At 46.2% G+C, this 24,113-nt stretch overlaps 2 protein-coding genes across 2 annotated transcripts in view; one reads left to right on the top strand and one right to left on the bottom strand.

The window, feature by feature from the left end:
• Positions 1-19,331, bottom strand: part of ZNF662 (zinc finger protein 662) — a 91,876-nt gene extending 72,545 nt beyond the window's left edge. Inside the window, 8 exon segments of the mRNA XM_055080003.1 lie at positions 990-1,083; positions 6,496-6,889; positions 6,892-7,737; positions 11,101-11,171; positions 11,173-11,209; positions 11,863-11,989; positions 18,893-18,994; positions 19,236-19,331. Coding sequence (XP_054935978.1) covers positions 6,711-6,889; positions 6,892-7,737; positions 11,101-11,171; positions 11,173-11,209; positions 11,863-11,989; positions 18,893-18,994; positions 19,236-19,331 — 1,458 coding nt within the window. The 3' untranslated portion in view covers positions 990-1,083; positions 6,496-6,710.
• A 2,617-nt stretch (positions 19,332-21,948) lies between these two features.
• Positions 21,949-23,484, top strand: CYP8B1 (cytochrome P450 family 8 subfamily B member 1). Its single transcript, XM_007106785.1, has one exon. The coding sequence runs from the start codon at positions 21,949-21,951 to the stop codon at positions 23,482-23,484; it is 1,536 nt and encodes a 511-aa protein (XP_007106847.1).
• The last annotated feature ends 629 nt before the right edge of the window (positions 23,485-24,113 follow it).

The raw sequence follows: 24,113 nt of genomic DNA, 5'->3' as shown, positions 1-24,113 counted from the left end.
CATTGCCAAATGTCTTCTAGGAGAAAGGCGCAAAATCACTGCCAGTTGAGAACCACTGGCCTGTACTGATATATTCACACATTCCTTGAAAGAGCAAGATGTGGTTGAGAATGACAAGCAGAGAAGTATGGGTGCGGTTGAGACTTAAGTGGGAGACTGAGGAGAGACAGCATAAAATCATAGATTATAACCAGTCACTGACATAGTTTTGAATACTCACCTCAGGAACTTGGGTTTTGTTTTATAGACAAGAGAGAATCATTAAAAGAATTTCAGAAAGAGGGTGATACGATTTGATTCTCATTTTAAGGAAATTTTCTTGATCTAAGAATGAGAGAGGATTGAAAAGACAACAGCTATCACAAAACTCTGACGTGGTAACTCTGGAAAATAGAGCAGAGGTTGTGGAAAGGAAATGGCCAACCTGCTGCATCTGTGAAATGGAATCATTAAAACGTAGTCTATTTATGAGGGTGCAGGATAGAGAGGAGCTAAAGATTTCCATGAGGTTCCTGGCCTGAACAAGTGGGCAGGTGGTGGAGAAAACAGGGGTTAGTGTGTACCTGTGGGTAAGGATAAGTTCATTTTTGTACATGTGGCTCCCAGATGTAATTTATTTTTATTTATTTATTTATTTTTTTTTGGCCATACCACGCAGCTTGTGGGATCTTAGTTCCCTGACCAGGGATTGAACCCAGGCCCTCGGCAGTGACAGCAAGGAGTCCTAACCACTGGACCGCCAGGGAAGTCCCCCAGATATAGTTTAATCCAAATGGGTAAATGATCCTGTCACCTGGTGACACTGTATAGAGTTAGAAGAGGGACAAGATTGGATCCCTAGGTGACTACTTATCTTTAGAGGGTGGACAGAAATGGAGGAAACTCAAAGGAGGCAGGAACTAACAGGTCAGGAACATCAGGAGAAAATGGTGACCCAAGAGCCAAGAGGACATTTTCAAGGGGTGTAAATTATCAACAGGGATACATACTGTAGATGATGAAGCCCAGGAAGCCAGGTGCTGGTAGTAACCTCAGTTCAAGGAGTTTGGTGGGTGCAGAGGTCAGTTGCTACGGGCTGAGGAGCTAGTGGACAGACAGAAGAGAAATAGAGAGTAGCTGTCATGAACCAGAACTAGTCTTTCAGAACAACTCCCACTCTGCAGGGCAACAGCCTCCAGCCCCACCTGCAGGTGGAGCCGGCATCAAGGCTCTCTGGATGGACCATGCCCACCTCTTATGTTTGCGCTGAGTTGATTTTCAGTTTCCATTTTAACATCACCATGTGCGGCTTCCCTCAGGTATATCTGTCACCTTTTCAGAATACTTTCGCTTTATATATCCTGGGGGTTCTTTTCGTTTTTATTTGCCACCAGTTTCCAGCATATATCACTCCCCTCTTTTTCTTGTTTCCTCTTCACCCAGGCTTGTATTTTTCAAAGGAACATCAGGGAATCTGATCTGCCACCCACAAGGCAGAAATAGTAAGGGAGCTTAGTCCCATTTGCCTGAATACCCGTTGAGCATCCCAGGAAAATAATAAAATAAATTTGGGGCCTGGTAGTTAGATCCCTTGCACTCAGAGTTAACATTTTCTCAAAGAGAAGGGGTCAGAGTGAAAAGCCTATGTCGAGTTTTCTACCGGGTGCTCTTGTGGGAAGAGAAATCTGTAGTATAAGACACAACCCAAGACACCAGCTGATTGTCTGCCAGACAAATGTACTGTTTGGCTTCTTCTTTCACACCAGTTCTTTCTCATTTCTTTTGCTATTATCAACAGGATAAAGTTTCTGTTATATACTTGACAATGAGTAAGTTTTTATCGGCTTTAGGGGGTACAATACAGTGGAAATCAGAAGACGTCGGGTTTCCAGCTGCATTCATGCTAAGCACACTTTAGCCTGGACTATGTATGCTGGAAATGGGGGTAGAGGCTGAACAATTCAGTTGCTTAACTCCAATATCTATATCACTTCCACCAGACAAATATAGTCCTTCTTTCGGAGAAAAAAAATGGTTAAAGCCAGTTCTTTTTGTTTTCTCTTTCTGCTAAAGTAAGGAAGAATTTTCCAGTCTATAAAGTAATTTACATCTCAATCACTGGGCAGAGGAATTGTCTTTCAACATCAGAGAATCTTCTCTAGGTCTGAACTCTGTCCCTCTCAATAGGTACTGGAACATTGTCCTACCTCTGAACTTTTCAGTTATGTGAGCCTATAAACATCTTTTATTAAACTAGTTAGATTTGGGTTTTCTGTCATTTGCAAATTAATTATACTGATCCTGGCTTATATTTGAAAGCACTGTTTTCTTGTATAGCACCTTAATAACACATTTTCTCTTAGAGGTCACACAAGCTCCTCATTTGTATTTCATCTCAGTTGCTTGGAGGTTAAGTGTCTAAATAGGTACCTTTCATGCCCTAACCTTAACTTCGTGAATCCCACCGGACTAATGTTTGTCATACCGTAACATACCTTCCAAATTTGATGAAAATATACTCTCAGTTCCAGATTCTCCAGTGGATAATTTCCAATCTCTTTGAGGTATCTTCCAGGCTCCCCTACCCTACCTATGTGAATTTTGGGTTTGCCACATCACCAATGTTTTAAGTCAGATCATGTGGAATGCCCAGGATTTTTTCATATCTGCTAGAGACTTTGTCTTACTGGACATCCATTTCCACGTGCTATTTCTTAATCCTCCTAGAACACCTATCTTTTGCCATGTTTTGCTAATTCTCTCATTGTGATGCTTCTAAAATTTGTCTTGCCATTCCACCACTCTGCCTACAAACATTTCCATCTTTGAAAGAGAGTTCCTAGGGTTGATCAACTTCTATGATCCTCTTCTGTAAGTCCAAACTGTTTCTTCTCTTTCATAGTTCCATTTCCATGGGTTCTTATTCTTATTCATTCTCTCTCTCTCTCCCACTTTAAAATACTGACCTCATCTAACATATATATCACGTTCACTCTGGGAGATTTTGAATGTTTAGGATTTTAATGATCACCTCCTTATACTCCCAATTGGAAAGTCAACCCTATTTCAGCTGTTGCCTGTATAATGTTGCCACTGGTAGTGTAGTGTTGCCAATCCCTCACTGATGCTCTTTCTTAGCATTTCTTCTTGGTGTTTCCCCCTGTCCAATTCCCTAAATAGAGTTGGTATTCCATAAGACTTCATCCTGGGCCCTCATATTTTGCTGTACTGTCTCTGGGGGCAGTACTGTCCAGTAGACCTTTCTGCAATAATGAAAATGTTCTATGCCTACACCATCCAATAAGGTAGCCAACTACCACATATAGTTACTGTGTGCTTGGAATCTGGCCAGTGTGGCTAAGGACATACATTTTAAATTTAATTTTAATACCCACATGTGGCTAGTGGCTACTGTATTGGATAGTGCAGCTCTAGGAGATTACATTCATTTTTTCCCATGGCTTTAAATACTTTCTGTTCATTTGACCGCTCTCAAATGTACAGCTCCAGGTATCACTAACCCAGAGGTCCAGCCCATATATAAAACCACCTACTTGAAATTTCTAATTGTACATCTCACACTTATCGCAAATGTTAATCCAAAGTAGAGGTCTAGACTTTTCCATCTCCAAACCTATTCCCATTCCAGTCTTATTCATTCCGGTAAATGGCACCACTGTCTAACGCAGCTGCTCAAGTCAGAAGCCAGAAAGCTACCCCTGATTCCTCCCTGTCCATTATCCTTGCATCTAGTCCACTGGCAGCAGCTCACTGATTTTATTTCCAAAATATATCTCAAATCCACCTTCTCTTCATTTCCAGTACCACCACCCTCTCCAGGCCACCATCATCTCCAACTTGGACGGCTAGCAGTCTCCAACATGATCTCTACTTTCACTTTTGTCCCCTTACAACCCATTTTCTATTAGCAGCCAGAGTGCTCATCATCATCTTATAATAAGAATCAAACATGTCATTCCTCCACTGAATACCCTTCAATGACTTCTTTTCACTTAGGGTGGAATTGAATGATCTGGCCCATCGATCTGTATAATCCCAACTGGTGCCACACATGCCCTGTTCGTTTTGCTACAACCTCCTGTTTTCTTGAACGTGCCAAACTCTTCACACATCAGGGAGTCTCTGCACAGCTGTTCCCTCTGCCTGTTGTTCTTCCTGTTCTTGGTACAAGAGGCTCTTTCTCATCCTGAGTCATACCTTTAATGTTACCTCTTAGGATAGGCCTTCTGTGAGCATCTATAGAAAGAGGGCCCCACTTTCTGTACCTTGTTCATTCCCTTCAGAGCACTTAGCCGTCTTTAATAATCTTGTTCACTTGATTTTTTTTGGTTGGGCCCTTTAATCTTCACTAGATTAATGTTCCAGGAAGGCAGGGAGCAGGTCTGACTTATCATTCCTTTACAGCACCTGGCACAGTGCTTTGAATACAAGCAGGTGCTCGGTAATATGTGCGTAATAAACAACTTCCTCAAAACACTTGTTCACATCACTCAATTTCCATTTCCTGGGTCTGTGTAGTACAAAATAAAATTTTTACTGCTTATTAAAGGTACTCTAGCTGGACTACACCAGACCAAGTTATCCTTACTACATGGCCTTTGGCTTCAGCAGTCAGAAACTCCAGAGTTATCAGTATGTTTGTACTTTTCAGGAAGCAGAAGTTTGGTCCAAGGAGGCCTCTGGCTTCTCTTCCTTGCTCCTTTATCAACAATTATACTCACTGGCTGGGAGCTTATAAAGTGGGATGCCTAAATAGCAATGGGGCAAACTGCAGTCTGGAAAATGGCTCTAAAGGTGGAGAGTCTGGAATGGATGTTTCATCTGTTTTGGCCAGCGTTCTTCTTCTCTGAATAGGGCCTTTGGTTCTCTGATTCTTTAAGGTGGTTCATACCATTCATTAATATCCTGCATTTCTTCATAGTTATATTTTAACAGCCTGTATCCCCTTTTAAAAAATATTTTAAGGCTTCCCTGGTGGCGCAGTGGTTGAGAATCTGCCTGCTAATGCAGGTGACACGGGTTCGAGCCCTGGTCTGGGAAGATCCCACATGCCGCGGAGCAATTAGGCCCGTGAGCCACAACTATTGAGCCTGCACGTCTGGAGCCTGTGCTCCGCAACGAGAGGCCGCGATAGTGAGAGGCCCACACACCGCGATGAAGAGTGGTCCCCACTTGCCACAACTAGAGAAAGCCCTCGCACAGAAACGAAGACCCAACACAGCAAAAATAAATAAATTAATTAATAAACTCCTACCCCCAACATCTAAAATATATATATATATTTTTTTTATTTTACAGACTTGATTTCAAGTATAGTTAATTTTGGAATTCTTCACCTTCCCCTTACTTGCTGCATAGAATCTATGCGTGCCTAGCATTTATGTTTGATCCTGGACCTATGCAAGGCATTTGTGACCCTGACACCAAGATACCGGATTATATTGCCACTGCTAACTGACTGAGGATACCCAATAGAGCACGAAGTGACCACTTCTCCCTCCTTTGGTGATAGCCCCACAGCTTACTTTGGGATGTAGGTATTATGGTGATGAGAAGGGGACAGACTAGGAGAGAATTTAGGATAGTGGTGCAATGAGAGGGGTTGTAGCTCTACAAATTTTTATGAAAAAAAATTCCCACTTGCGTTTACATTTTCCCAGTCCCAGAGTACTCTCTTACAACACAAGGGCAATCAGGTCTCCCAAGACTGCACAACCCAGACTATCTCCACTGCTTTCCTTAAGTTACCTTGGTGACCTAAAGGAGGCCCACAACTACTGAGGAAGAGAAGGTCCTGGAGTTGGCAAAGTAATAGCAATATCACTATATCAAATATGGTTTTAAGTGGGGTAGACTTATGGAAAGTAGTATTAATAAATACTTGTACAGGCGTGTACCCAGAAAGACACAGAAACAATGTATTGTCTCTGAGGAGGACTAGGAGACAGGAGTGACACGGAAATTTACTTTTCACTGAACACCTTTTTGATCTATTTCAATTTTTTTTTATCATGAGTATGTTATAGCTAGTCAAAAATAAATACGTTTCAAAATTTGAAAAACATAAAGAAATGCAGTGTTGGTCCTCAAAGAGTCATTTAGCCAGACTAACAGGCATGAGACTATTAGAAAAAACATAAGACAGCACATAATTAAATACCAACTTGGGTGGTACTGACTACAATTAGAAAATGAAGAAAGGTCTGTTCATCTGAAGGAGCTGGGTCTTACATGAGGAAAGGAGACTTTTAGCCCAGGGAAATTTGAGCAAATAAAAACAGGCAGAAGCAGAAATGTGCACAGATAAAGAACAATAGATTCGGGAGTCAGATAGGCCTGGTTCCAACCTTAACTCTAAACTTTACTGAGTGAACTTGAATGAGTTTATAACCTCTTTCAACCTCAGATTTCTCATTTGTAAAATGACGATAAGAGTACCTATCTTATAGGATTAAGAAAAGTTAAGGAATGTATGTAAAATGGTTAGCACAGTACCTGACATAGAGTAGGTGCTCAACTAAATGTTGCCTAGTATGACTATGGCTGAACAGAGAGACCAGTCTTGCTGGAGTACAGGGTATCCACTCAGAAGAAGGGGCAAGACAACACTGGCTATTACAGTTGCAGCAAACTGTGGGCAGTCATCTCATCTTGTGGCTGGGGTTCCTGTAGCATAAGAATTATAAACAAGTATCAACATTATGCATTCTCTAATGTTCAAGAAAGTGAGAAGTCTGACAGTTATAGGGTTTCTCTCTAGCATGGCACCTCTGGTGCATAATTAAAACAGAATTCTGACTGAAGGCCTTCCCATAGTCATTACATTTATAGGGTCTTTCCGCAGTATGGATTCTTTGATGACGAGTAAGGCGTGCCTTGCAAATGAAGCTTTCCCACAGTCAATACATTCATGAGGCTTCTCTCCAGTGTGGACCCATTGGTGCTGAGCAAGATCCGAGTTCCGCATGAAGCCTTTCCCACAGTACTTACATTCATAAGCTTTCTCCCCAGTGTGGATTCTCTGATGTCGAAGAAGGACTGGGCTCTGAGTAAAACTTTTCCCACATTCCTTACATGTATATGGTTTCTCCCCGGTGTGGATTCACTGATGTTGTGTATGGCTTGTGTTCTGACTAAAGCCCTTCCCACATTCCTTACATTCAAAGGGTTTCTCTCCAGTGTGAATTCTCTGGTGCCCAATCAGGTTTGACTTCCAAACGAAGGCTTTAGAACATTCTTGACATACGTAGGGTTTCACCCCAGTGTGAATCCTCTGATGTACAATGCAGTGTTATCTGAAACTGAAAGTCTTCCCGCATTCCTTACATCCACAGACTTTCTTCCCATTATGAATTCTCTGATGTTTTTCAAAGTCTTCATTTTGATCAAAACACTTGCCACTTTCTTCACATATACAGAATACCTGCTCACGTAGACTTTTCTGAGGTACAAGATGGGTATAAACATCAGCATCTTTCAAATGCTCTTCTACTGAGATCATCTCATCCTTGACAATCACTTCTATAATGTCATATGTAGTGTTCTCCACACTTTCCCTATTGGGGTAGGCAGGCCATCTCCTTAACCTGCTTTTCTCCTCTTCACAGGTCTTTCCAAACCAGAATTCCTGGGAACCACAGCACTGGGGTCCACCTGATAGCATCATGTGGTTCTGTGCCTCCTCAAAAGTATCCTCCTTCAGAATAAAACCTTCTTTCTCACTCTTGGACACAGACTCTGAAAGAAGAAACCACAGCTGCAAATGTCATCATTACCCATGACAGAATGACTAAGGTCACCAAGTGATATTAATATGTACATTTTTCTCCAAGTGCCACCCCTGTGTCTAAGTGGCCCGGACCTAGCTGAAAACGGCGAAACAGAGCTAACACACAGAAAGCAACCAAAATCAAAAGGCATAAATTAGGCAGACAGACAGTCCCTGAGGGCTGATGGCTCTGATTTCCAGCACCAGAGCAAGCATGGGGCAGGCAGGTGGGGAGTTGGGGGTGGGGGATGCTCTTGGGAAATAGTTGAATTGAATTCTAAGGGAGATAAGTCAAAATTCCTTCTAGGTAGTTCAGTTTATAACATGAGAAGAACTAGCCAGGATTCAGAGCAGAGGACCTGTTCAGAAATAAAGAATATCTGTGGTATACCTGGGGACCCTGAGCTTATCACACACGGCGGGGAGCACAAAGAAGACTCTCTCATACTTTTCAACACTGAATGGAAATAAAGTCTTCTCATTCAATCCAAACACCAGGTCCACCATGAAAAGTGCTTCCCTGAACTACTTTAGGCAGTGTTGGCCAAAGTGTCTCTTTGTTCCATAGTGTCTTATTCAAATCTCTGTTACAGCATCACATTTTGTTATAATTATACATTTTTGTATAATGTCTCATCAGACTGTGAGCCCTTCCAGGATAGGAGCCATATATTACTTGATTTCTGATCCCTAGCAATGAACACAATGAGAAAAATATAGCATTTACCTTTAACACATTGATTGACCACTGCAGCCAGATAGGTAAGCCCTCTGTTCAGTTTGAGCCTAAGATGAAAGATCCATCCAAATTTAATTATCTGCACTTGTCCAAATAAAAGCTGGAAGTTTAGAGTTTACATTTCCTCTGATTAATTAGTTGATTTGGGGATTTTTAGAGGGTCTTTTATTTAGAACATAAATGGAATAGAATTTTAACATTTTACAAAGGAAAGACAGGAGAAAAATGTGTGACTGGGAGAACAGTGCTCATTTCCCTCTCACTTACCAGTAAAAATTAGGCTTGGACCCTCTCCTTGCAGCTTCGGTTTCAATGGCTCTTCCACCTGCTCAAGATGGGAGATCCCAGCAGGCTTTAGAAATGGATATCCTGGCCAGGATCAAGATATAAATAAGGCTGACTCAGCTGGAGGAGTGGGGCCCATTAGGAAAGGAGCTGAGACGGAAGTGGTAGGGGAGAATGAAGGTTGGGGGAAAGACTGGTAAAACAGATAACCTGAAACTTGAGAGTAATAAGAATATAAAGGATAGGAAACAGAGGTTCAGGGAAGTTGTGATTCCATCAGTTCACCGATATACAAAAACTTATCACTCATTTTAAAATGTCAAGAAGAAACAGGAAAGACTAAGGTCTCTTCTGCACCTGCCCCTAGGAGCTGAAAGCCAATTCACATAGCAAAGTATCAGGATAGGACAGAATTGCAAGGAGCTGTTCCTGAGGCTATGGTGGGAAAGCACCACCTCTTACTTTCCTTCCTTCCTATCTATTTATCTACTGCCTTCTCTTTTCACAAAGGATCAACAATGGGTCTCTCTATGGCATCCATAAGAAATGGCCTCATAGCCTCATTCAGCCATTCCCAGAAGTCACTTCTTACTCTAACAATAAACACCCCTATTTACAAAGGTCCACTCCAATAAATTCTTCAGACTTAGCTAAGATTGGTCTCTTTGTAACTCCCATCCAAATCCTCCTAAGAAACAGATCAATTCTGCAATTTCCAAATGATGACCTTTCAGTGTGATGAATTGGGAGACTGGGATTGACATATATACACTAATATGTATAAAATGGATAACTAATAAGAACCTGCTGTATAAAAAAATTAATTAAATAAATAAATATATATATGGAGAGGACTCAAAAAAAAAAAATGATGACCTTTCATGCGGCTGAGGCAAAAGACTATGTGCCTCGTGAGTATTCTCTTCTTTAAGACTTTGAGTAGGGACATGAGCTCCAAGGAGGGCTGCTGCAAGTCAGGGAGTTAGGGTTGTGTTCAAGGAATAACTTAGCTGTTAGCTTTCTGCCTAAAGCAGAGATGAGAATGCCCTTGAGCAGCAGGGAGAGTAGGTACTGAGATCCTGAGAGAATGCAGAGGACACTGCAGGTGCCTCCTTACATCCATTTTACCCCTCCTCCACTAGGGGGCAGCCAGGCCCTTTGCGTGAGAATGATCCCAAGTCCAGCTCCTGGTACAGGCCCTCGCTGAGCTACGCCAAACAGGTTATCCCATCCCACTCACTACATGAGAGATCCGTTCAGGGACCAGCAATCCAGGCCAAGTCAATCAGTGCACAGCTTTTCCCTGGCTGTAGAGACCGATTTAGAGCCGGCATAAGACTTAAGATGGTGCAGCAGAGCAATACTTGAGACTGTGATTCACAATGGTTAAAGCCTAAGGAAGTCCTGCTCTGTTCCTCCCCATCGGTGTGAAGAAGCACAGTCCTGGTTACAACTACCAATCACCTTACAACCACGAGAGGAGCCAGACTGTAGACAAAACCAACATACGAGGAGACAGAGAAGAGCAGAGACTGAAATTCTGATCCAAATGTACCTGCAGCCCATTCTACCTGTGGACTTCCCAATTACACAAAACAATAAATTCCTCTTTTTTATTTAAGCCAGTTTGAATTGGGTTGTTACTTGCAATCAACGGTATCCTAACATGGAAAGACTTCCAGACACAGCAAGGAACTGTGTGAATGAGGAAGTTGAGGGCACAGCTCAAGTCACCTGTGCCCACAGAAGAGCCTCTGTGGGAAGAAGATGAAATGGGGCCGGGGGGCAATAAGAGGACACAGTTCTCAGTAGGAAATTAGGAGCAGGGAAGCCCTGTGTTGGGCCTAAACAAATGCCAGGGCTTTCCCACCAGAAATCCCTGAGGAACAGGAAGTATCTGGCTCAGGGTTATTTAGACTTCTTGATTTCTAATGATAAAAATGGCCAAGATACCCCAAAGGGCAGTCTGAATCTTCTGCTGGAAGATTATAAGCAGGCCAGGAAAGTAGAAAGGCCACCTCAGATCAGAAAGGAAACAGAAAAGTCAGGGAGTAAAGATACATAACGGCCCTGAAAAGAACAGTGGAGATGGGGAAGAGGAAAAACAGGTGTATGAAGATGGCGCACACAGGAGCCCGGATGAATAAAAGCAAGGACTCAAGAAGAGGGAAAACCATGGGAACACAGAGGAAAACAAGGAATCCCACTGGTGTCTACAGCGCTAGGTTAAGAGAACACACACCCATGACAATTTAAAGATTAAGACAAGGGAACTGGTCAGATGACTGGCACATGTATCCTCACTCACCTGAGGAGATGCCCCTCGGGCCCTCTCCATCCAGAGCTCCCTGAGGAGCCAAGCTCCATGGTGCTTCGTCCCAGCTTGAAAATCAGAGCCGGCTTGGGAAATGGAAATGCTGCTTGACAGGAAGGAAATGGGACAGGCAGGTGAGTAGGGTGACACAGAGCAATCCCAGGGCTCCTCCCAGGCCTGTGTCTTCAGGGGCGGGAGGGGAAAGAAGGGAAATTACTAGGGAGAACAAGAAAAAGAAGTCCGGGGAAAGGGACAGAAGACCCAGGGGAGAGGGGCCTGGAGGCTCACAAAGGTCAGGAAACAGAGAGGAAGGGGTGCTCAATAACAGCGTGAGTGAGCAAATAGATGACTTCACTCTTTGAGGAACTGACCTTTCTTGTGCTCTCCCTCTCTGAGAGCTCTCAAGATTAGACGTCTGCATGAGGATGGTTGGTATTGGGATGGGTCTCCCAAACTGAGGGGGTGGGAACTGAGGGCTCAGAGGGGCACCAGGAATCTTCTCTCCTCCCACTGTATCCACAGCACATGAGTCAGGAGAACAGAAGCTCTCAGCCGGGGGTAAGGAAGTCCTATGTGAGGTCCGAACTGATACCAGGACTTCCTACTTCCCAGCAACCACTAAGGTTGGGTCATTAAGAATCCAAGAGCCTGAAGTTGCCACTCAACTGAGGTTATCAAAGACTCCTGAGCCTTTGAGGAAGAAGGAGCCAAGAAATTCCAAGGGTAGAGGCAGAGTCCAAAGGGAAAGACCCTTACCCAGGGAAGCCACAGCCCCATAATCCTCCAGCATCACATTCCTGTACAGGGCCCTCTGAGAAGGGGTCAGGCCGGTCCATTCGTTCTCAGAGAAGTAGATGGCTACATCCTCGAAGGTCACTGACTCCTGAAACAACATGTGTTTAAATGCCCTAGGACAATCCCAGGACCCAGGCCTGGAGTCTGGGTAGACCCAGGCACTAAGAGGTACTGGGGGGGATGCCCACTGAGTTTCTGGATTCTGAATGTCTAAGGGAACTCTCAACAGATTTTTGCCCCCTACTTACAAAGATATAAGGGATCAGCTACCAATCTTCTCATGTCTCTTCATTTTTACTTCAGCAAACATCCTCTCATCTTTTTCATGAGTCTCTGCAAGTTTTCCCTTTTCATTCCCATATGTGCTCTAAGTGCCATCCTTTCTCCACAGTGTATCCTCTTTCAGAGGTCACCAACCCTTGATAACAAGAGCAACTGACATTTATTGAGCCTGTGCCAAGCACTTTACATATATTACTCTGGGCACGCCTCACAGACTGTGAGAAGGACATTAGGCCCATTTTACAGAAGGGAAACTGAGACTCAGGGATTAACATCCCCCGAGTTAAAGAGCTGGGACAGAACTCAGGCCTGTTGGACTCTCTGGCTCTTACCTACTATGGCACACTGTCTTCTATCCTCACTCCTGCCACCCCTGCCGCCCCTGTCTAGGACTCTTGCTCTTCTCTCCCTCCCAGTCACTGCCACCAGACAAAGAGGCAGCTAAGGGCCCCTCAGAACACTCAGGCTGCTCGAGAGGCTGTACTCAACAGGGCAGAGCCCAACTCTGACCACTCCCTAACGCACCTACCCTACTCTTTCTTCCCCACATCCCAGTCTCAATGTTCCTTTTTCTGTATTTCTGGGAGCCCTAGCTCCTGCACCTTTTCTTTTCTTGCCTTTCTCTCTCACTCTCCTCCTTGAGAAACCCAAACAGTGCTAACTTGGAGCCATCAAGACTTCTTATAATTCCCAGCCACTGACTCATTCAGGATCTCAATCTCCATACTATGGAGGGGCCAATTCTGGTCCATTCCCATCAGTCCTTGCCCAGCAATATTCTCACAGCAACTTACCCAGCATTCCAAGGCTCAGAGACTTTGGCTGGCTCACTTTTGCCTGCCTAAAAAAGTCCAACTCTGAATGGCAGAAAATTCCAGTCACCATTCAGGGACCCAGCTTACTTCCCAAGTTTCATCTCCTGCAAAACCACCCTCATGCCCTATACTGTCACGGCTCCGTTATGAACCCAAACCCTTTCCTTGCCCAGATCTGTATCCTTGGACCTACACCTCCCCCCGTCCCCACCCCCCCTCCACCCCCGGCCTGAAGATCCAGATCCTTCCTCCTACTCCTGCAAGCTCGTGTTCTTCTCAAGACCCACCTCAAACAAAACCAGCTCTGTAAAACCAGTCGTGGAAATTCTGGCTATTTGTCGCCGCGCGCAGCGCTCTGTGCTGGGACCCCTCTGCCCCAGAATTGGCTCATGCCTGTGCATCTGCACGTGTGCTTCCCCTGCTGCCGCAAGCCTGGGGGATGTCGAATCCACTCTGCCCCTACCTGTTCCTCCGGGCCCTCCACTCTGGGCTGTATCCCGATTTATCAGTAGCCGCACTGCCTCCTCTCCTCCCCTCATGTGGGCCTGGAGCCCTGGGCAGAGCCGAGCCAGCTTCGTGGCGCCGGCTCAACTCTCACCGGGCCCGACTGGAGACTGCCCGGGGTCAGGGTGGGACGCGCCAGACCCGGGCGGGCCTGACACAGCGGGGCCCCCCACCCCCCGCCCGGGAGCAGCCCGAACAAGAGCCAGGCTCCAAGCCCCAGCCAGCCCCATGCCCCAGCCAGCCCCATGCCCAGCTCCCCACTTTCTCCGTGGGCCAGGTCTCTGCATGCGAGAGGTAGAGGCTGCAGCACTCTTGCCATTCCGGCTTCTTGACTATGCCTGTTCACATATCTGCCTCCTTTTACTAAGTTCACTTGACTATGCCTGTTCACATATCTGCCTCCTTTTACTAAGTGCTACATTCCCAGAGAGCAGACTATGTCCTTGATATGTTCATCTTTGTGCCTCTAACATCCGCCCAACGTCTAGCACCTCTTAGGGCCCAATTTCTTTAAGTGGCATAGAATGTTTGTTGAATAAAAGCATGATTAAATGTAGAACCAGTTTTTCAGTTGAAGAAAGTAAGGCCCAAAGAGAGGAAAAGACTTACCTAACATCACACAGCATGTCAGGAAGCTATGCTTTTAAAGAAAGTTGTGGAAATAAAGGAAGACCTCCCAACTGAGAACAAGCGACGGCTATTTATTCAGAGCTTATTATAGCAAGGAAGTCAGCCACCATACTTCCATTTGGCAGAGAAGTGGGAAAGCTCTGTAGTAGGAAAAAAGGAAGGCTTCAGGTATGCTCTGATTAAAGATTGTCGGCATGAGGGCTTACTAGAAGCAAAGCACCTTATGTGATTGGTTGGGAAGCATTATTCAAATTCTGGCTGTTTGAGGCTGATTACTACAGGGGTTATTTTGGCTTCCTGGACTGATTGCTACAGATAGTAGTTTGAACTCTTGGACTGGTTATTGCAGATAGTGGGTTGGTTTCCTGGACGGGCTACTGCAGATTGTGGGTCAGAGTTCTATTGTTCTATATGGTTTGGCCATTGTCCATTTGTATATTCAGTCTCTTGGGTGAACAAGGTAGGAAGATGATGTCTGCTTCACAGGAATTCAAGTCTACAGGTTCAGATGCATTATAGCTACCCAGGTACTGAGAGCTTACAGATACCATACCTATGAAAAGTCACAGAGCAAAGGAGACCTCAGATGAACTCCCAGGCTTGTTGGTTGGTTGGTTGGTTTCTAAGAGGATACAGGAATAACTCATAAAAGGACACTAGCTGATAGTCTGTGAGTGCTGAGAAGGAAGCAGAGACTCTTAACTTGGGGAAGATCACTAGGAAGGTTGAGCATACAAAAAAATGTTCCCATGATTTTCTTTGGGACCAGATGGAGAAAACTGAACTGGTGACAAAACAATTATGGGAGTTTTAGCTCAGAACAAGGAGCCCTCAGATAACTGATGACTAAGTCATCATCCACCTGAAAAGAGGTGTCTTATGACTATGATCAGCGTTTGGTTCAAAATTTTTTAGAAAACTAAAGAGGAGAGGAATAGTTTATCATAATTAACCATATATTTTTACTCTCTCTATTGTTCTTCTGTCAAACACACAGCAGCAGGCAAGGCCAAGGCCAAGGCCAACTCCTAACTGATTTGACCAGTAAAGATATAATATGCCATTTTTAGATTCATATAATGTATTACTTACATAAACAGCAAAAGGAAGAGTAGCCAAATATCCCAGTTCCCCACGTCCTTGTCCCACACACCAAAAACAATGACAAGGAAACAAGGCCAAGGCCAAGGCCAACTCCTAACTGATTTGACCAGTAAAGATATAATATGCCATTTTTAGATTCATATAATGTATTACTTACATAAACAGCAAAAGGAAGAGTAGCCAAATATCCCAGTTCCCCACGTCCTTGTCCCACACACCAAAAACAATGACACGGAAACGAAAGGGGGCTGGATGACTGCAACATGGGTTGTGGGATACACCTTGCTGAGGAGACAATTTTAGACTGCAGCTAAACAGTGTTGTAGTCTGCAGTTATAACCTGAGGAGAGTGGGGCAGAAAGCCTCATACCTCATCAGAATCTGGGAGGCAATGACATTGTCTCAGGGCAGCCTCCCACGGGGATAGGGACAGAGGTGGGAGATGGCCTCAAAATCTTGTAAAGTTCCTCTCATCCTCTCATGTTCTGGAATGAACACAAGATGATCTGCCAAGACTCAAATTAGCTATAGTTCAAGTCTTTGCCTGCACGGTCTATATAGATATGCGTGAAATTGCCAGGGCACCATGGTAGAGCCATTCCCCTCCCTTTCCCAACTTTACCTCCTAACTTCTAACACAGAAAGAATTCTCGGGAGCATAAGACACCACATAGGTCATCAGATACTCTAATTAATTGTACAGATAGAGGATTGGGCCAAATATATTCCATTTGTCTTAGGTAGCATTGGACAAGAGTGACCATGATTACGACTCACAGTAGCATAACCAGGCTCACTGGAGGAAAGACCATGTCAGGCTCCACATCCAGAGCCAAGCCAACTAAATGTGTCATTAATCCAGGTGAGACAAGAAAAACTAGCAATGGCACATATCCCAGCTAAACTGGCTAGCAAAAAATCCAGGGCAATACAATTGTCCATTACCATTCATGCTAGAGAATTTAGAAAAATCACTGATCTGTGAAAAATGTACAAGAGAGTCCAACATAACAGTATGAGGCTAAAGGGAATCACATCAATGTCCATAAAGTTAATCCTGTTCTATTGTTTCTTGATGAGGCTGTTCCTTTCTGGAGTCAATGGCTGTTGGGAGGATTCTGAGAGTTTTTAAACTAAGATCATTTGCTGGCAAAAGCCTGGGTTAAATCTGCCAGATATCCCACAGACTAAACCTGAGAATGATCCCTCCCCTCTGCCCCTGACTTCAGAGTCTAAGGTGTTTTCTTCTTCCCAACCAAGGTCGTTCCTTTCCTTCCACAGCCACATGATCATTACGACCAGTCTCTGCAACAATTACTTCACCTTTTCCCCAATCCTCCCCATGTCTTCCCACACTATACACTTCAGCTCATCCCTAGTTAGCTCAGAAGTTCTTACTTATAAAACGTATAACACCCTAGACCATCTCCCACCCTCTGACATGTGAGTAAAATCACCTTAGGAGTTATCACCTCATAATTCATGATCATTATAATCATTTTCTATAACTGACGAAATCCAGTTACAACTATAATTTCTCATCTGAGTACTGATTTCACTATAGGCCATAAGTTTTGGTTTTCATTTTCATTCATGTCAAGGTATTTTCTAATTTCTCTTGTAAATGCTTCTTTCAAGAAAGCATTAGGAAGCTTGTACATGGATTCTTGCAGACTCCATGTGTGTCTTTTTCCCTTATGATTTGGCTATGTATCCTTAGTACACCACTGTAATAAATCTTAGTCATGAGTAAAACTATATGCTGAGTCCTGTGAGTTCTTCTAGGGAATCTCTGAATGTGAAGGTGGTCCTGGAGATCCCTGATATGGGTTATGAGAACTAGATTGCATAAAACATGTAAAGCATTTGGCGTAATTCTTGGCTCATGGGAAATTCTCAAAATAAGAATGGTAAAATTCTTAAATGGTAAAAAAAATAAGTGGTCACGGTGGCAATGGGGATGACCAGCACAGGGCCATGAACAGAATAGGCACCAATGTCAATTATTCCAATCCCCATCCTATTCCTTCATTCACTTCCACTAAATGCCCTCAAATCTCTTAGCGTCTTAGTGAATGAACGGCCCAATACCTTTATAATGGCATCTCATTGCCGGCAACTACCACAAGTTCAGCCTCCTGTTTGATATAGCAGAACGGCAGGGCCCAGAAAGGTGAAATGAAATGTCCCATATCATGTCGTGAGTTGGTGACAGAGTTGACACAAGAATCCAGGTTTGCCCTTTAAATCCTACACTGGCTTCACTGTCACCTGGTACATGAGATGCAGACTAGGAGTAAGGTAATTAACCTGGGGCCAGGCTGTGAAGAACCCAGGTGCTATGGATGGGTTTCCTTCTCTTCCTGGAAAAAAGAAAACTTGAAAGCTAGGGAGGAAGAGGAGCCATAAATAAGCCCAGCTCTAAGTTAAATGAGACTACTTTCTGATCTAAAGGTAGAGTGAAGTAATTTTTTTCCCTGCATCTCCATTTCAAAGGTACTGCTGTTGACTCCTAGGGGTGAGGCAGTGGGCAGGAAGTGGCTAGTACTGGGGGAGGAGTCAATATCACCCAGAATTGGAACAAAGGGCAAACAAGACTCAAGGGCTAGCCAGTGTATCAGGTCTAGAGCATGCCCAGAGGAACCACAGCAGGTAAACGAATTCTTTGGCCAGTGCACAGTTGCTTAAAGTTCTGGGCCATGTATGGAATGAAAAGACAAGAGATCTGACGGCACCAGAAACCCACTTGAGCCCTGTGGGTCAACGCACTCAACCCAGGGACTTCCCTGGTGGTCCAGTGGTTAAGACTCCGCGCATCCCTGGTGGGGGAACTAAGACCCCACATCCAACATACCGCACAGCGCGGCCAAAAAACAAAAAAAGAACTCATCCCACCCTCCGGCCCACCATGTCATGTGCAAATGAGGTGAGCAACAGAGAAGCACAAAAAATGTTGAAGGATAACAGAAAGGACGGGCTCGTATAAGAGAATTCCCAGGCTTGTGGCCTTAAGTGGTGGCTTCTCTCAGCGCGCGCGCGTTGGAAACAGCAGCGGTCTAAGCAGATAGGTTAGGGGGTCCCCTGAGAAAGAGAACAAAGAATGACTTTCTTGAGAACCCATTCTGGCCTAACCCATTTTGTGATCTAAGCTGGCTGCAACGCTTGCCCTTGAACAGGTCTCAGTAATTAATGATCTTAAAGGAGGGAATGCAGAAACACGGGAAGAGCAGTCAAGAAACCATAGTGCAGCCTTGGGGCAGCCTCCTGGTTCCTCAAGGGATATACATAATAACGTATCTTTGAGCTCTGCAGGAACTAAGGCCCCCCACCTCACCCAGGTGGAGGATGGAATTAAGATATCAACCCTCCTGAATTCAATCAACTAAAGCTTGGACTCTGTCAACCTTTGCCCCGATTCTATGCTAAATTCTGCTCCCCTCAAGCCTCCCTCATGAATATGCATGAAAATATGCATGTATCATTAGCTTAAACCTTCCCCAACTTTGCTGTTCAGGGTGACACTGCTTTGGGAAAGAGCTCTGGTGTTCTTACTTGCTGCACGTAATCATAAAGCCTTCCTTCTCCCGATCACAGTGGGAGGGAAGGAGTCAGCCCTCTCCGACAAGTACCCCCCCACCCCAGCCCCACTCCCTTACTGATTGCTCCGCAGACGAAATGAGAGACACACAGCCCTCTGCGCAAAGCTCCGCCGACTTACTGACAGACGGCGCCTGCGGACTGAGAACTCCCTGCGGCGCCTACCTAAAGACGCCTTTACGGAGGCGGCGGGGGACGGAGGTACGTCACCGCCTTTCCGGCCCTCAGGCCCCAAGACCGCTCTAGCAGGCCCGGAGGTCGCCTATGCTGATCGTTGATCCTCCTCGACTGCCCCGCTCACCATGGTGACTCCGCCCCCACCCTCACCCGGAGGTGTGGCTGGAGTGGGGAAGGCTGAGATTTGGGGAAGGCTGAGATTTGCCGCAGGCCTGCGGTCCTCACTCTGCCCCGCTGGGCCCCGGCCATTCCAGAGGACTGGGAGGGCAGCCGCGTGGGCCGATTTCCCAGGGGCAGGCCAGCCTCCACCTGCTGGTCCATCTGGCCACCCTTCAGTGGCCCGGAGCCAGACGAACGGGTGGCTGGACCTGCTGGCGTGGGAAGGGCTCAGTGCAGCGTGATGGGTCAAAGCCAGAAACCGCACTGAGCTGGAGACTCTTCCCCCTCCTCTGAGCACTCCGGCCACATAGGCTCCCTTGGAACGACCCTGCCACATGCCTTAGAAGCACGTCCCCCTACACCCTTACACACAGCACACATTGACCTGGCCTTGTCCTCCGGGTCTCCACTTAATTACCACCTGATCAGTGTGGCCTCCCTGACTCCCCACCCTCCTTCCCGCTCTGCCCCTTTTTTAAAAAAAATTTTATTTAATTAATTTATTTATTTTTGGCTGCGTCGGGTCTTAGTGCGCAGGCTTTCTCTAGTTGCGGCGAGCGGGTGCTACTCTTCATTGCGGTGTGCGGGCTTCTCATTGCAGTGGCTTCTCTTGTTGCCGAACACGGGCTCTAGGCGTGCAGGCTTCAGTCGTTGGGGCACGTGGGCTCAGTAGTTGTGGCTCGCGGGCTCTGGAGCACAGGCTCAGTAATTGTGGCACACTGGCTTTGTTGCTCTGTGCCATGTGGGGTCTTCCCGGAGCAGGGCTGGAACCTGTGTGCCCTGCATTGGCAGGTGGATTCTTAACCACTACGCCACCAGGGAAGCCTCCCACTCTGCCCTTCTTTGCAGCACTTAACACAATTGTGATGATATGCTTCTTCGGTCAAGGCCATAAACTCCAACAGGGCAGGGACAGGGTCTATCTCATTTAGGGTTGTAGCAAAATGTCTGGCAATTGAGTGCACAGTAAATATCTGTTGAATGGCTAGAAGGTGCTGTTCCAAGAAAGGGGGAAATGAATGGATGAGTGGATGTGAGTGAATGAATAAACGAAGGTGAGAATGAATGTAATATGGTGCTGCCATCCATTAACAACTGAGGGACAAAGTTCAGCTTTTTGGAGTTGACCAACAGTTTCTGATTTTATATATATATATATATATATATATATATATATTTTTTTTTTTTTTTTTTTTTTTTTTTGGCTGCACATCTTGCAGAATCTTAGTTCCCTGACCAGGGATTGAACCCAGGACACCGCAGTGAAAGCACCAAGTCCTAACAACTGTATCACCAGAGAATTCCCTTTCTTTTTTTATTTTTTAAAAAATTTATTTATTTATTTATTTTTGGCTCCGTTGGGTCGTCGTTGCTGCGCACGGGCTTTCTCTAGTTGGGGCTACTCTTTGTTGCGCTGCGCGGGTTTCTCATCGCGGTGGCTTCTCTTGTTGCGGAGCACGGGCTCTAGGCCCGTGGGCTTCAGTAGTTGTGGCTCGCGGGCTCTAGAGCGCAGGCTCAGTAGTTGTGGCGCACGAGCTTAGTTGCTCCGCGGCATGTGGGGATCTTCCCAGACCAGGGATAGAACCCGTGTCCCCTGCATCGGCAGGCGGATTCTTGACAACTGCACCACCAGGGAAGTTCCGGGAAATCCCTTTCTGACCATATTCTAAGGCCTTAGAGTTGGTGGAGCTGAGTACTTGCTGTGGTTGCCATGAGCAATCAGAGAGTACTTCATGGCGGCAGAGTGTGGATGTTTTCAGCTTCCTGCTGGGAGGAGCTGCACAAGGCAAAGGGAGCTCCCTCAAGAGGGGATGTAGGAATCTTATGGTCGTCTGAGGAGACAAAGTCCCTGTTTGCAGGTCATTTAGGAAGTTAAAGAGTAACTTGGGGGTTATCAGAAATGGTTGAATCGAGTCTGAACCTCATCACCTATTGCAACAATGAGCTAGGTTGCTTGACTAAACCCTTAGAGTCAGCGGCACAGCTTTCTCCTTCTTGGGCCTGCGGGCAGGGACCTGGCCTGACATCTCACAGAAGATCCCCAGTAAACTGTCCACTCACGTCACCCAAGCTAGAGCAGGTGTCAGAAAAAGTCCCCACTACACTCTGAACCTAGATCCTTATTGTAAAATGAAACAGTTTGTTTGAAGTCCCTATCATCTCTGACATTTCATAATTCCAAGATTCCCAGTCTGTATTTCTTGCTAGAGAAGTATGCAAGCCAATTGGCGAGAGGCTTGGAGACTGAAGTCTGAGCCTGTGCTTGAAGGGTCCTCTGTCTGGGAGGTTCTGTGGGTCTTTTAAAGATAAAGGAAGAGGTGGATGTGAAACTTAGTAAGTGCTCGGTGCATTTCTGCTGAATGAACTAGCAAATTAATGAACACATGAATTCATGAGTAAATAAAGGAGTGAATAATCAGTAAGTCACGGGGGTGAGGATGGAGTCAAGGAAGGCTTGGCAGAGAAGATGCTGGAGCTGGGTCTGAAAAGGGCAGAACAAAGCCTGAAGCTGGTGAGGGGGCTGTGACCATAGCTAGAGGTTTCCTTCTGGGCTTTTTCCTAGTCCCGCCTCCTCCTCCCACATGGCAAGGTCCTAACAAAATCCAGGGGAACGTGTTGCTCCCGGGTACTGTCACGCCAGGGTTATTTACTGTAACTTACAGTCACCGGGCAAGGTCCAGGTGGACAGATTTTTCTACCCTCAACTTGTCAAGACCTCCCAAACTCTCTGGCACCCAGAGAACAACGTGTCAAGAACTCAACCTGGAAGAGCACAGCCATGGTGCTCTGGGGTCTGGTGCTGGGAGCTCTGATGGTGGCTGCTGTGGGGTACCTGTGCCTGCAGGAGCTGCTCCGGCAACAAAGACCCAAGGAGCCCCCTCTGGATAAGGGCTCCGTGCCCTGGCTGGGCCATACTATGGCTTTCCGGAAGAATATGTTTGAATTTCTGAAGCACATGCGGGCTAAACACGGGGACATATTCACGGTGCAGCTAGGGGGCCGGTACTTCACCTTTGTCATGGACCCTCTCTCCTTTGGCCCCATCCTCAAGGATACGCGGAGAAGACTAGACTTTGTGGAGTATGCGGAAAAACTGGTGCTAAAGGTATTTGGATACCGCTCCATGCAGGGAGACTACCAGATGATACACTCAGCCAGCACCAAGCACCTCATGGGGGATGGCTTGGAGGAGCTCAACAAAGCCATGCTGGACAGCCTGTCCTTGGTTATGCTGGGGCCCACGGGCCCCAGTCTGGATGCCAGTAGCTGGCGTGAGGATGGCCTCTTTCACTTCTGCTACAACATCTTGTTCAAGGCCGGCTACCTGAGCTTGTTCGGCTACACAAAGGACAAGGAGCAGGACCTGCAACAGGCAGAGGAATTATTCGTGCAGTTCCGCAAGTTCGACCGCCTGTTCCCCAGGTTTGTCTACTCCCTGCTGGGGCCCCGGGAGTGGCTGGAAGTGGGCCGGCTCCAGCGTCTCTTCCATAAGACGCTCTCTGTGGAACACAACATGGAGAAGTACGGCATAAGCAACTGGATCACCTATATGCTTCAGTTTCTGAGGGAGCAGGGAGTCACCCCAGCCATGCAGGACAAGTTCAACTTCATGATGCTCTGGGCCTCCCAGGGTAACACAGGGCCTACCTCCTTCTGGGCCCTCTTGTTCCTCCTGAAGCATCCAGAAGCCATGAGGGCTGTGAGGGAGGAGGCCACCCAGGTCCTGGGCGAGGCCAGGCTGGAGGCCAAGCAGTCCTTCAACTTTAAGGTCGGTGCCCTGCACCGCATGCCGGTGCTGGACAGCGTGATGGAAGAGACACTGCGGCTGGGGGCCGCGCCGACCCTCCTCAGGGTGGTGAACGGTGACCACAGCCTGAAGATGGCCAGTGGGCAGGAGTACCTCCTCCGTGATGGAGACATCCTGGCCCTCTTCCCTTATCTCTCAGTACACATGGACCCCGACATCCACTCCAAGCCCACCACCTTCAAGTACGATCGCTTCCTCACCCCCGGCGGCAGCCGAAAAGTAGACTTCTACAAGGCAGGCAAGAAGATCCACCACTACACCATGCCATGGGGCTCGGGTGTCTCCATCTGCCCTGGCAGGTTCTTGGCCCTCAACGAGATGAAGCTCTTTGTCCTGCTCATGGTCACACACTTTGACCTGGAGCTGGTGGACCCCGACACACCTGTGCCACCCGTGGACCCCCAGCGCTGGGGCTTTGGCACCACACAGCCCAGCCACGAGGTGCGATTCCGCTACCGCCTGCGCCTGTGCAGTGAGCTCTGCCCAGGTGGCCGCAGGCCTGACTAGGGGGTTCCCTTGGGGTCTCCACCTCCTCTCACCCCTCTGAAGCCCCAGACCACCCCTTCCTCTGACCTGCTTGCCCTCTCTGCTCTTTGGCCTCCTTCTAGGCACCTCACAGGCTTATTCTTTTCTCTTTAAAACACTGTCTCCCACAGTGGATTCTGCAGAAACTGCCTCTCACAGGAAGTCCAGGGAAGGGGAAATATCTGTGGGCAACTCAGTTTGGGGGCTAATACATGCCTTGACAAGTCCTGCAGTATAGACACTGGTTACGGTGGGCAATGCAGCATCTTGCAAACGTTAGTCTCCAGCCTCCCACTCTGCTTTTTTTTTCCTCAACACTTATTCCACATCCTGTGGAATTCAGGGTTTAGGACAGTGTCATCCTACAGCAGTAAGAGGCAAGCCACACGCATAATTCTTAATTTCCTAGTTGAAACAGTTTTTAAAAAGTAAAAAGAAAGAGGTGAAATTCATTTTTATACTGTATTTTACTTAACCTGATATATCTAAAATATTAGCATTTCAACAGGGAGTCAATATAAAGGTATTAATGAAATATTTTTACATTTCTTTTTCCCTTCAAAATCTGGTATGTACTTTTTAACCCTTGATACTGAGCACATCTCAGTTCA

The sequence above is a fragment of the Physeter macrocephalus genome, chromosome 18 (genome assembly GCF_002837175.3).
Source record: "Physeter macrocephalus isolate SW-GA chromosome 18, ASM283717v5, whole genome shotgun sequence".
Taxonomy (NCBI): Eukaryota; Metazoa; Chordata; class Mammalia; order Artiodactyla; family Physeteridae; genus Physeter; species Physeter macrocephalus.
The sequence above is the reverse complement of the archived record's forward strand: the minus strand, read 5'-3'. Positions and strand labels throughout refer to the sequence as shown.

Bases quoted from the DNA above. Each gene is read 5' to 3' on its own strand.
- CYP8B1 (XM_007106785.1), top strand. From the start codon at position 21,949: ATGGTGCTCTGGGGTCTGGTGCTGGGAGCTCTGATGGTGGCTGCTGTG.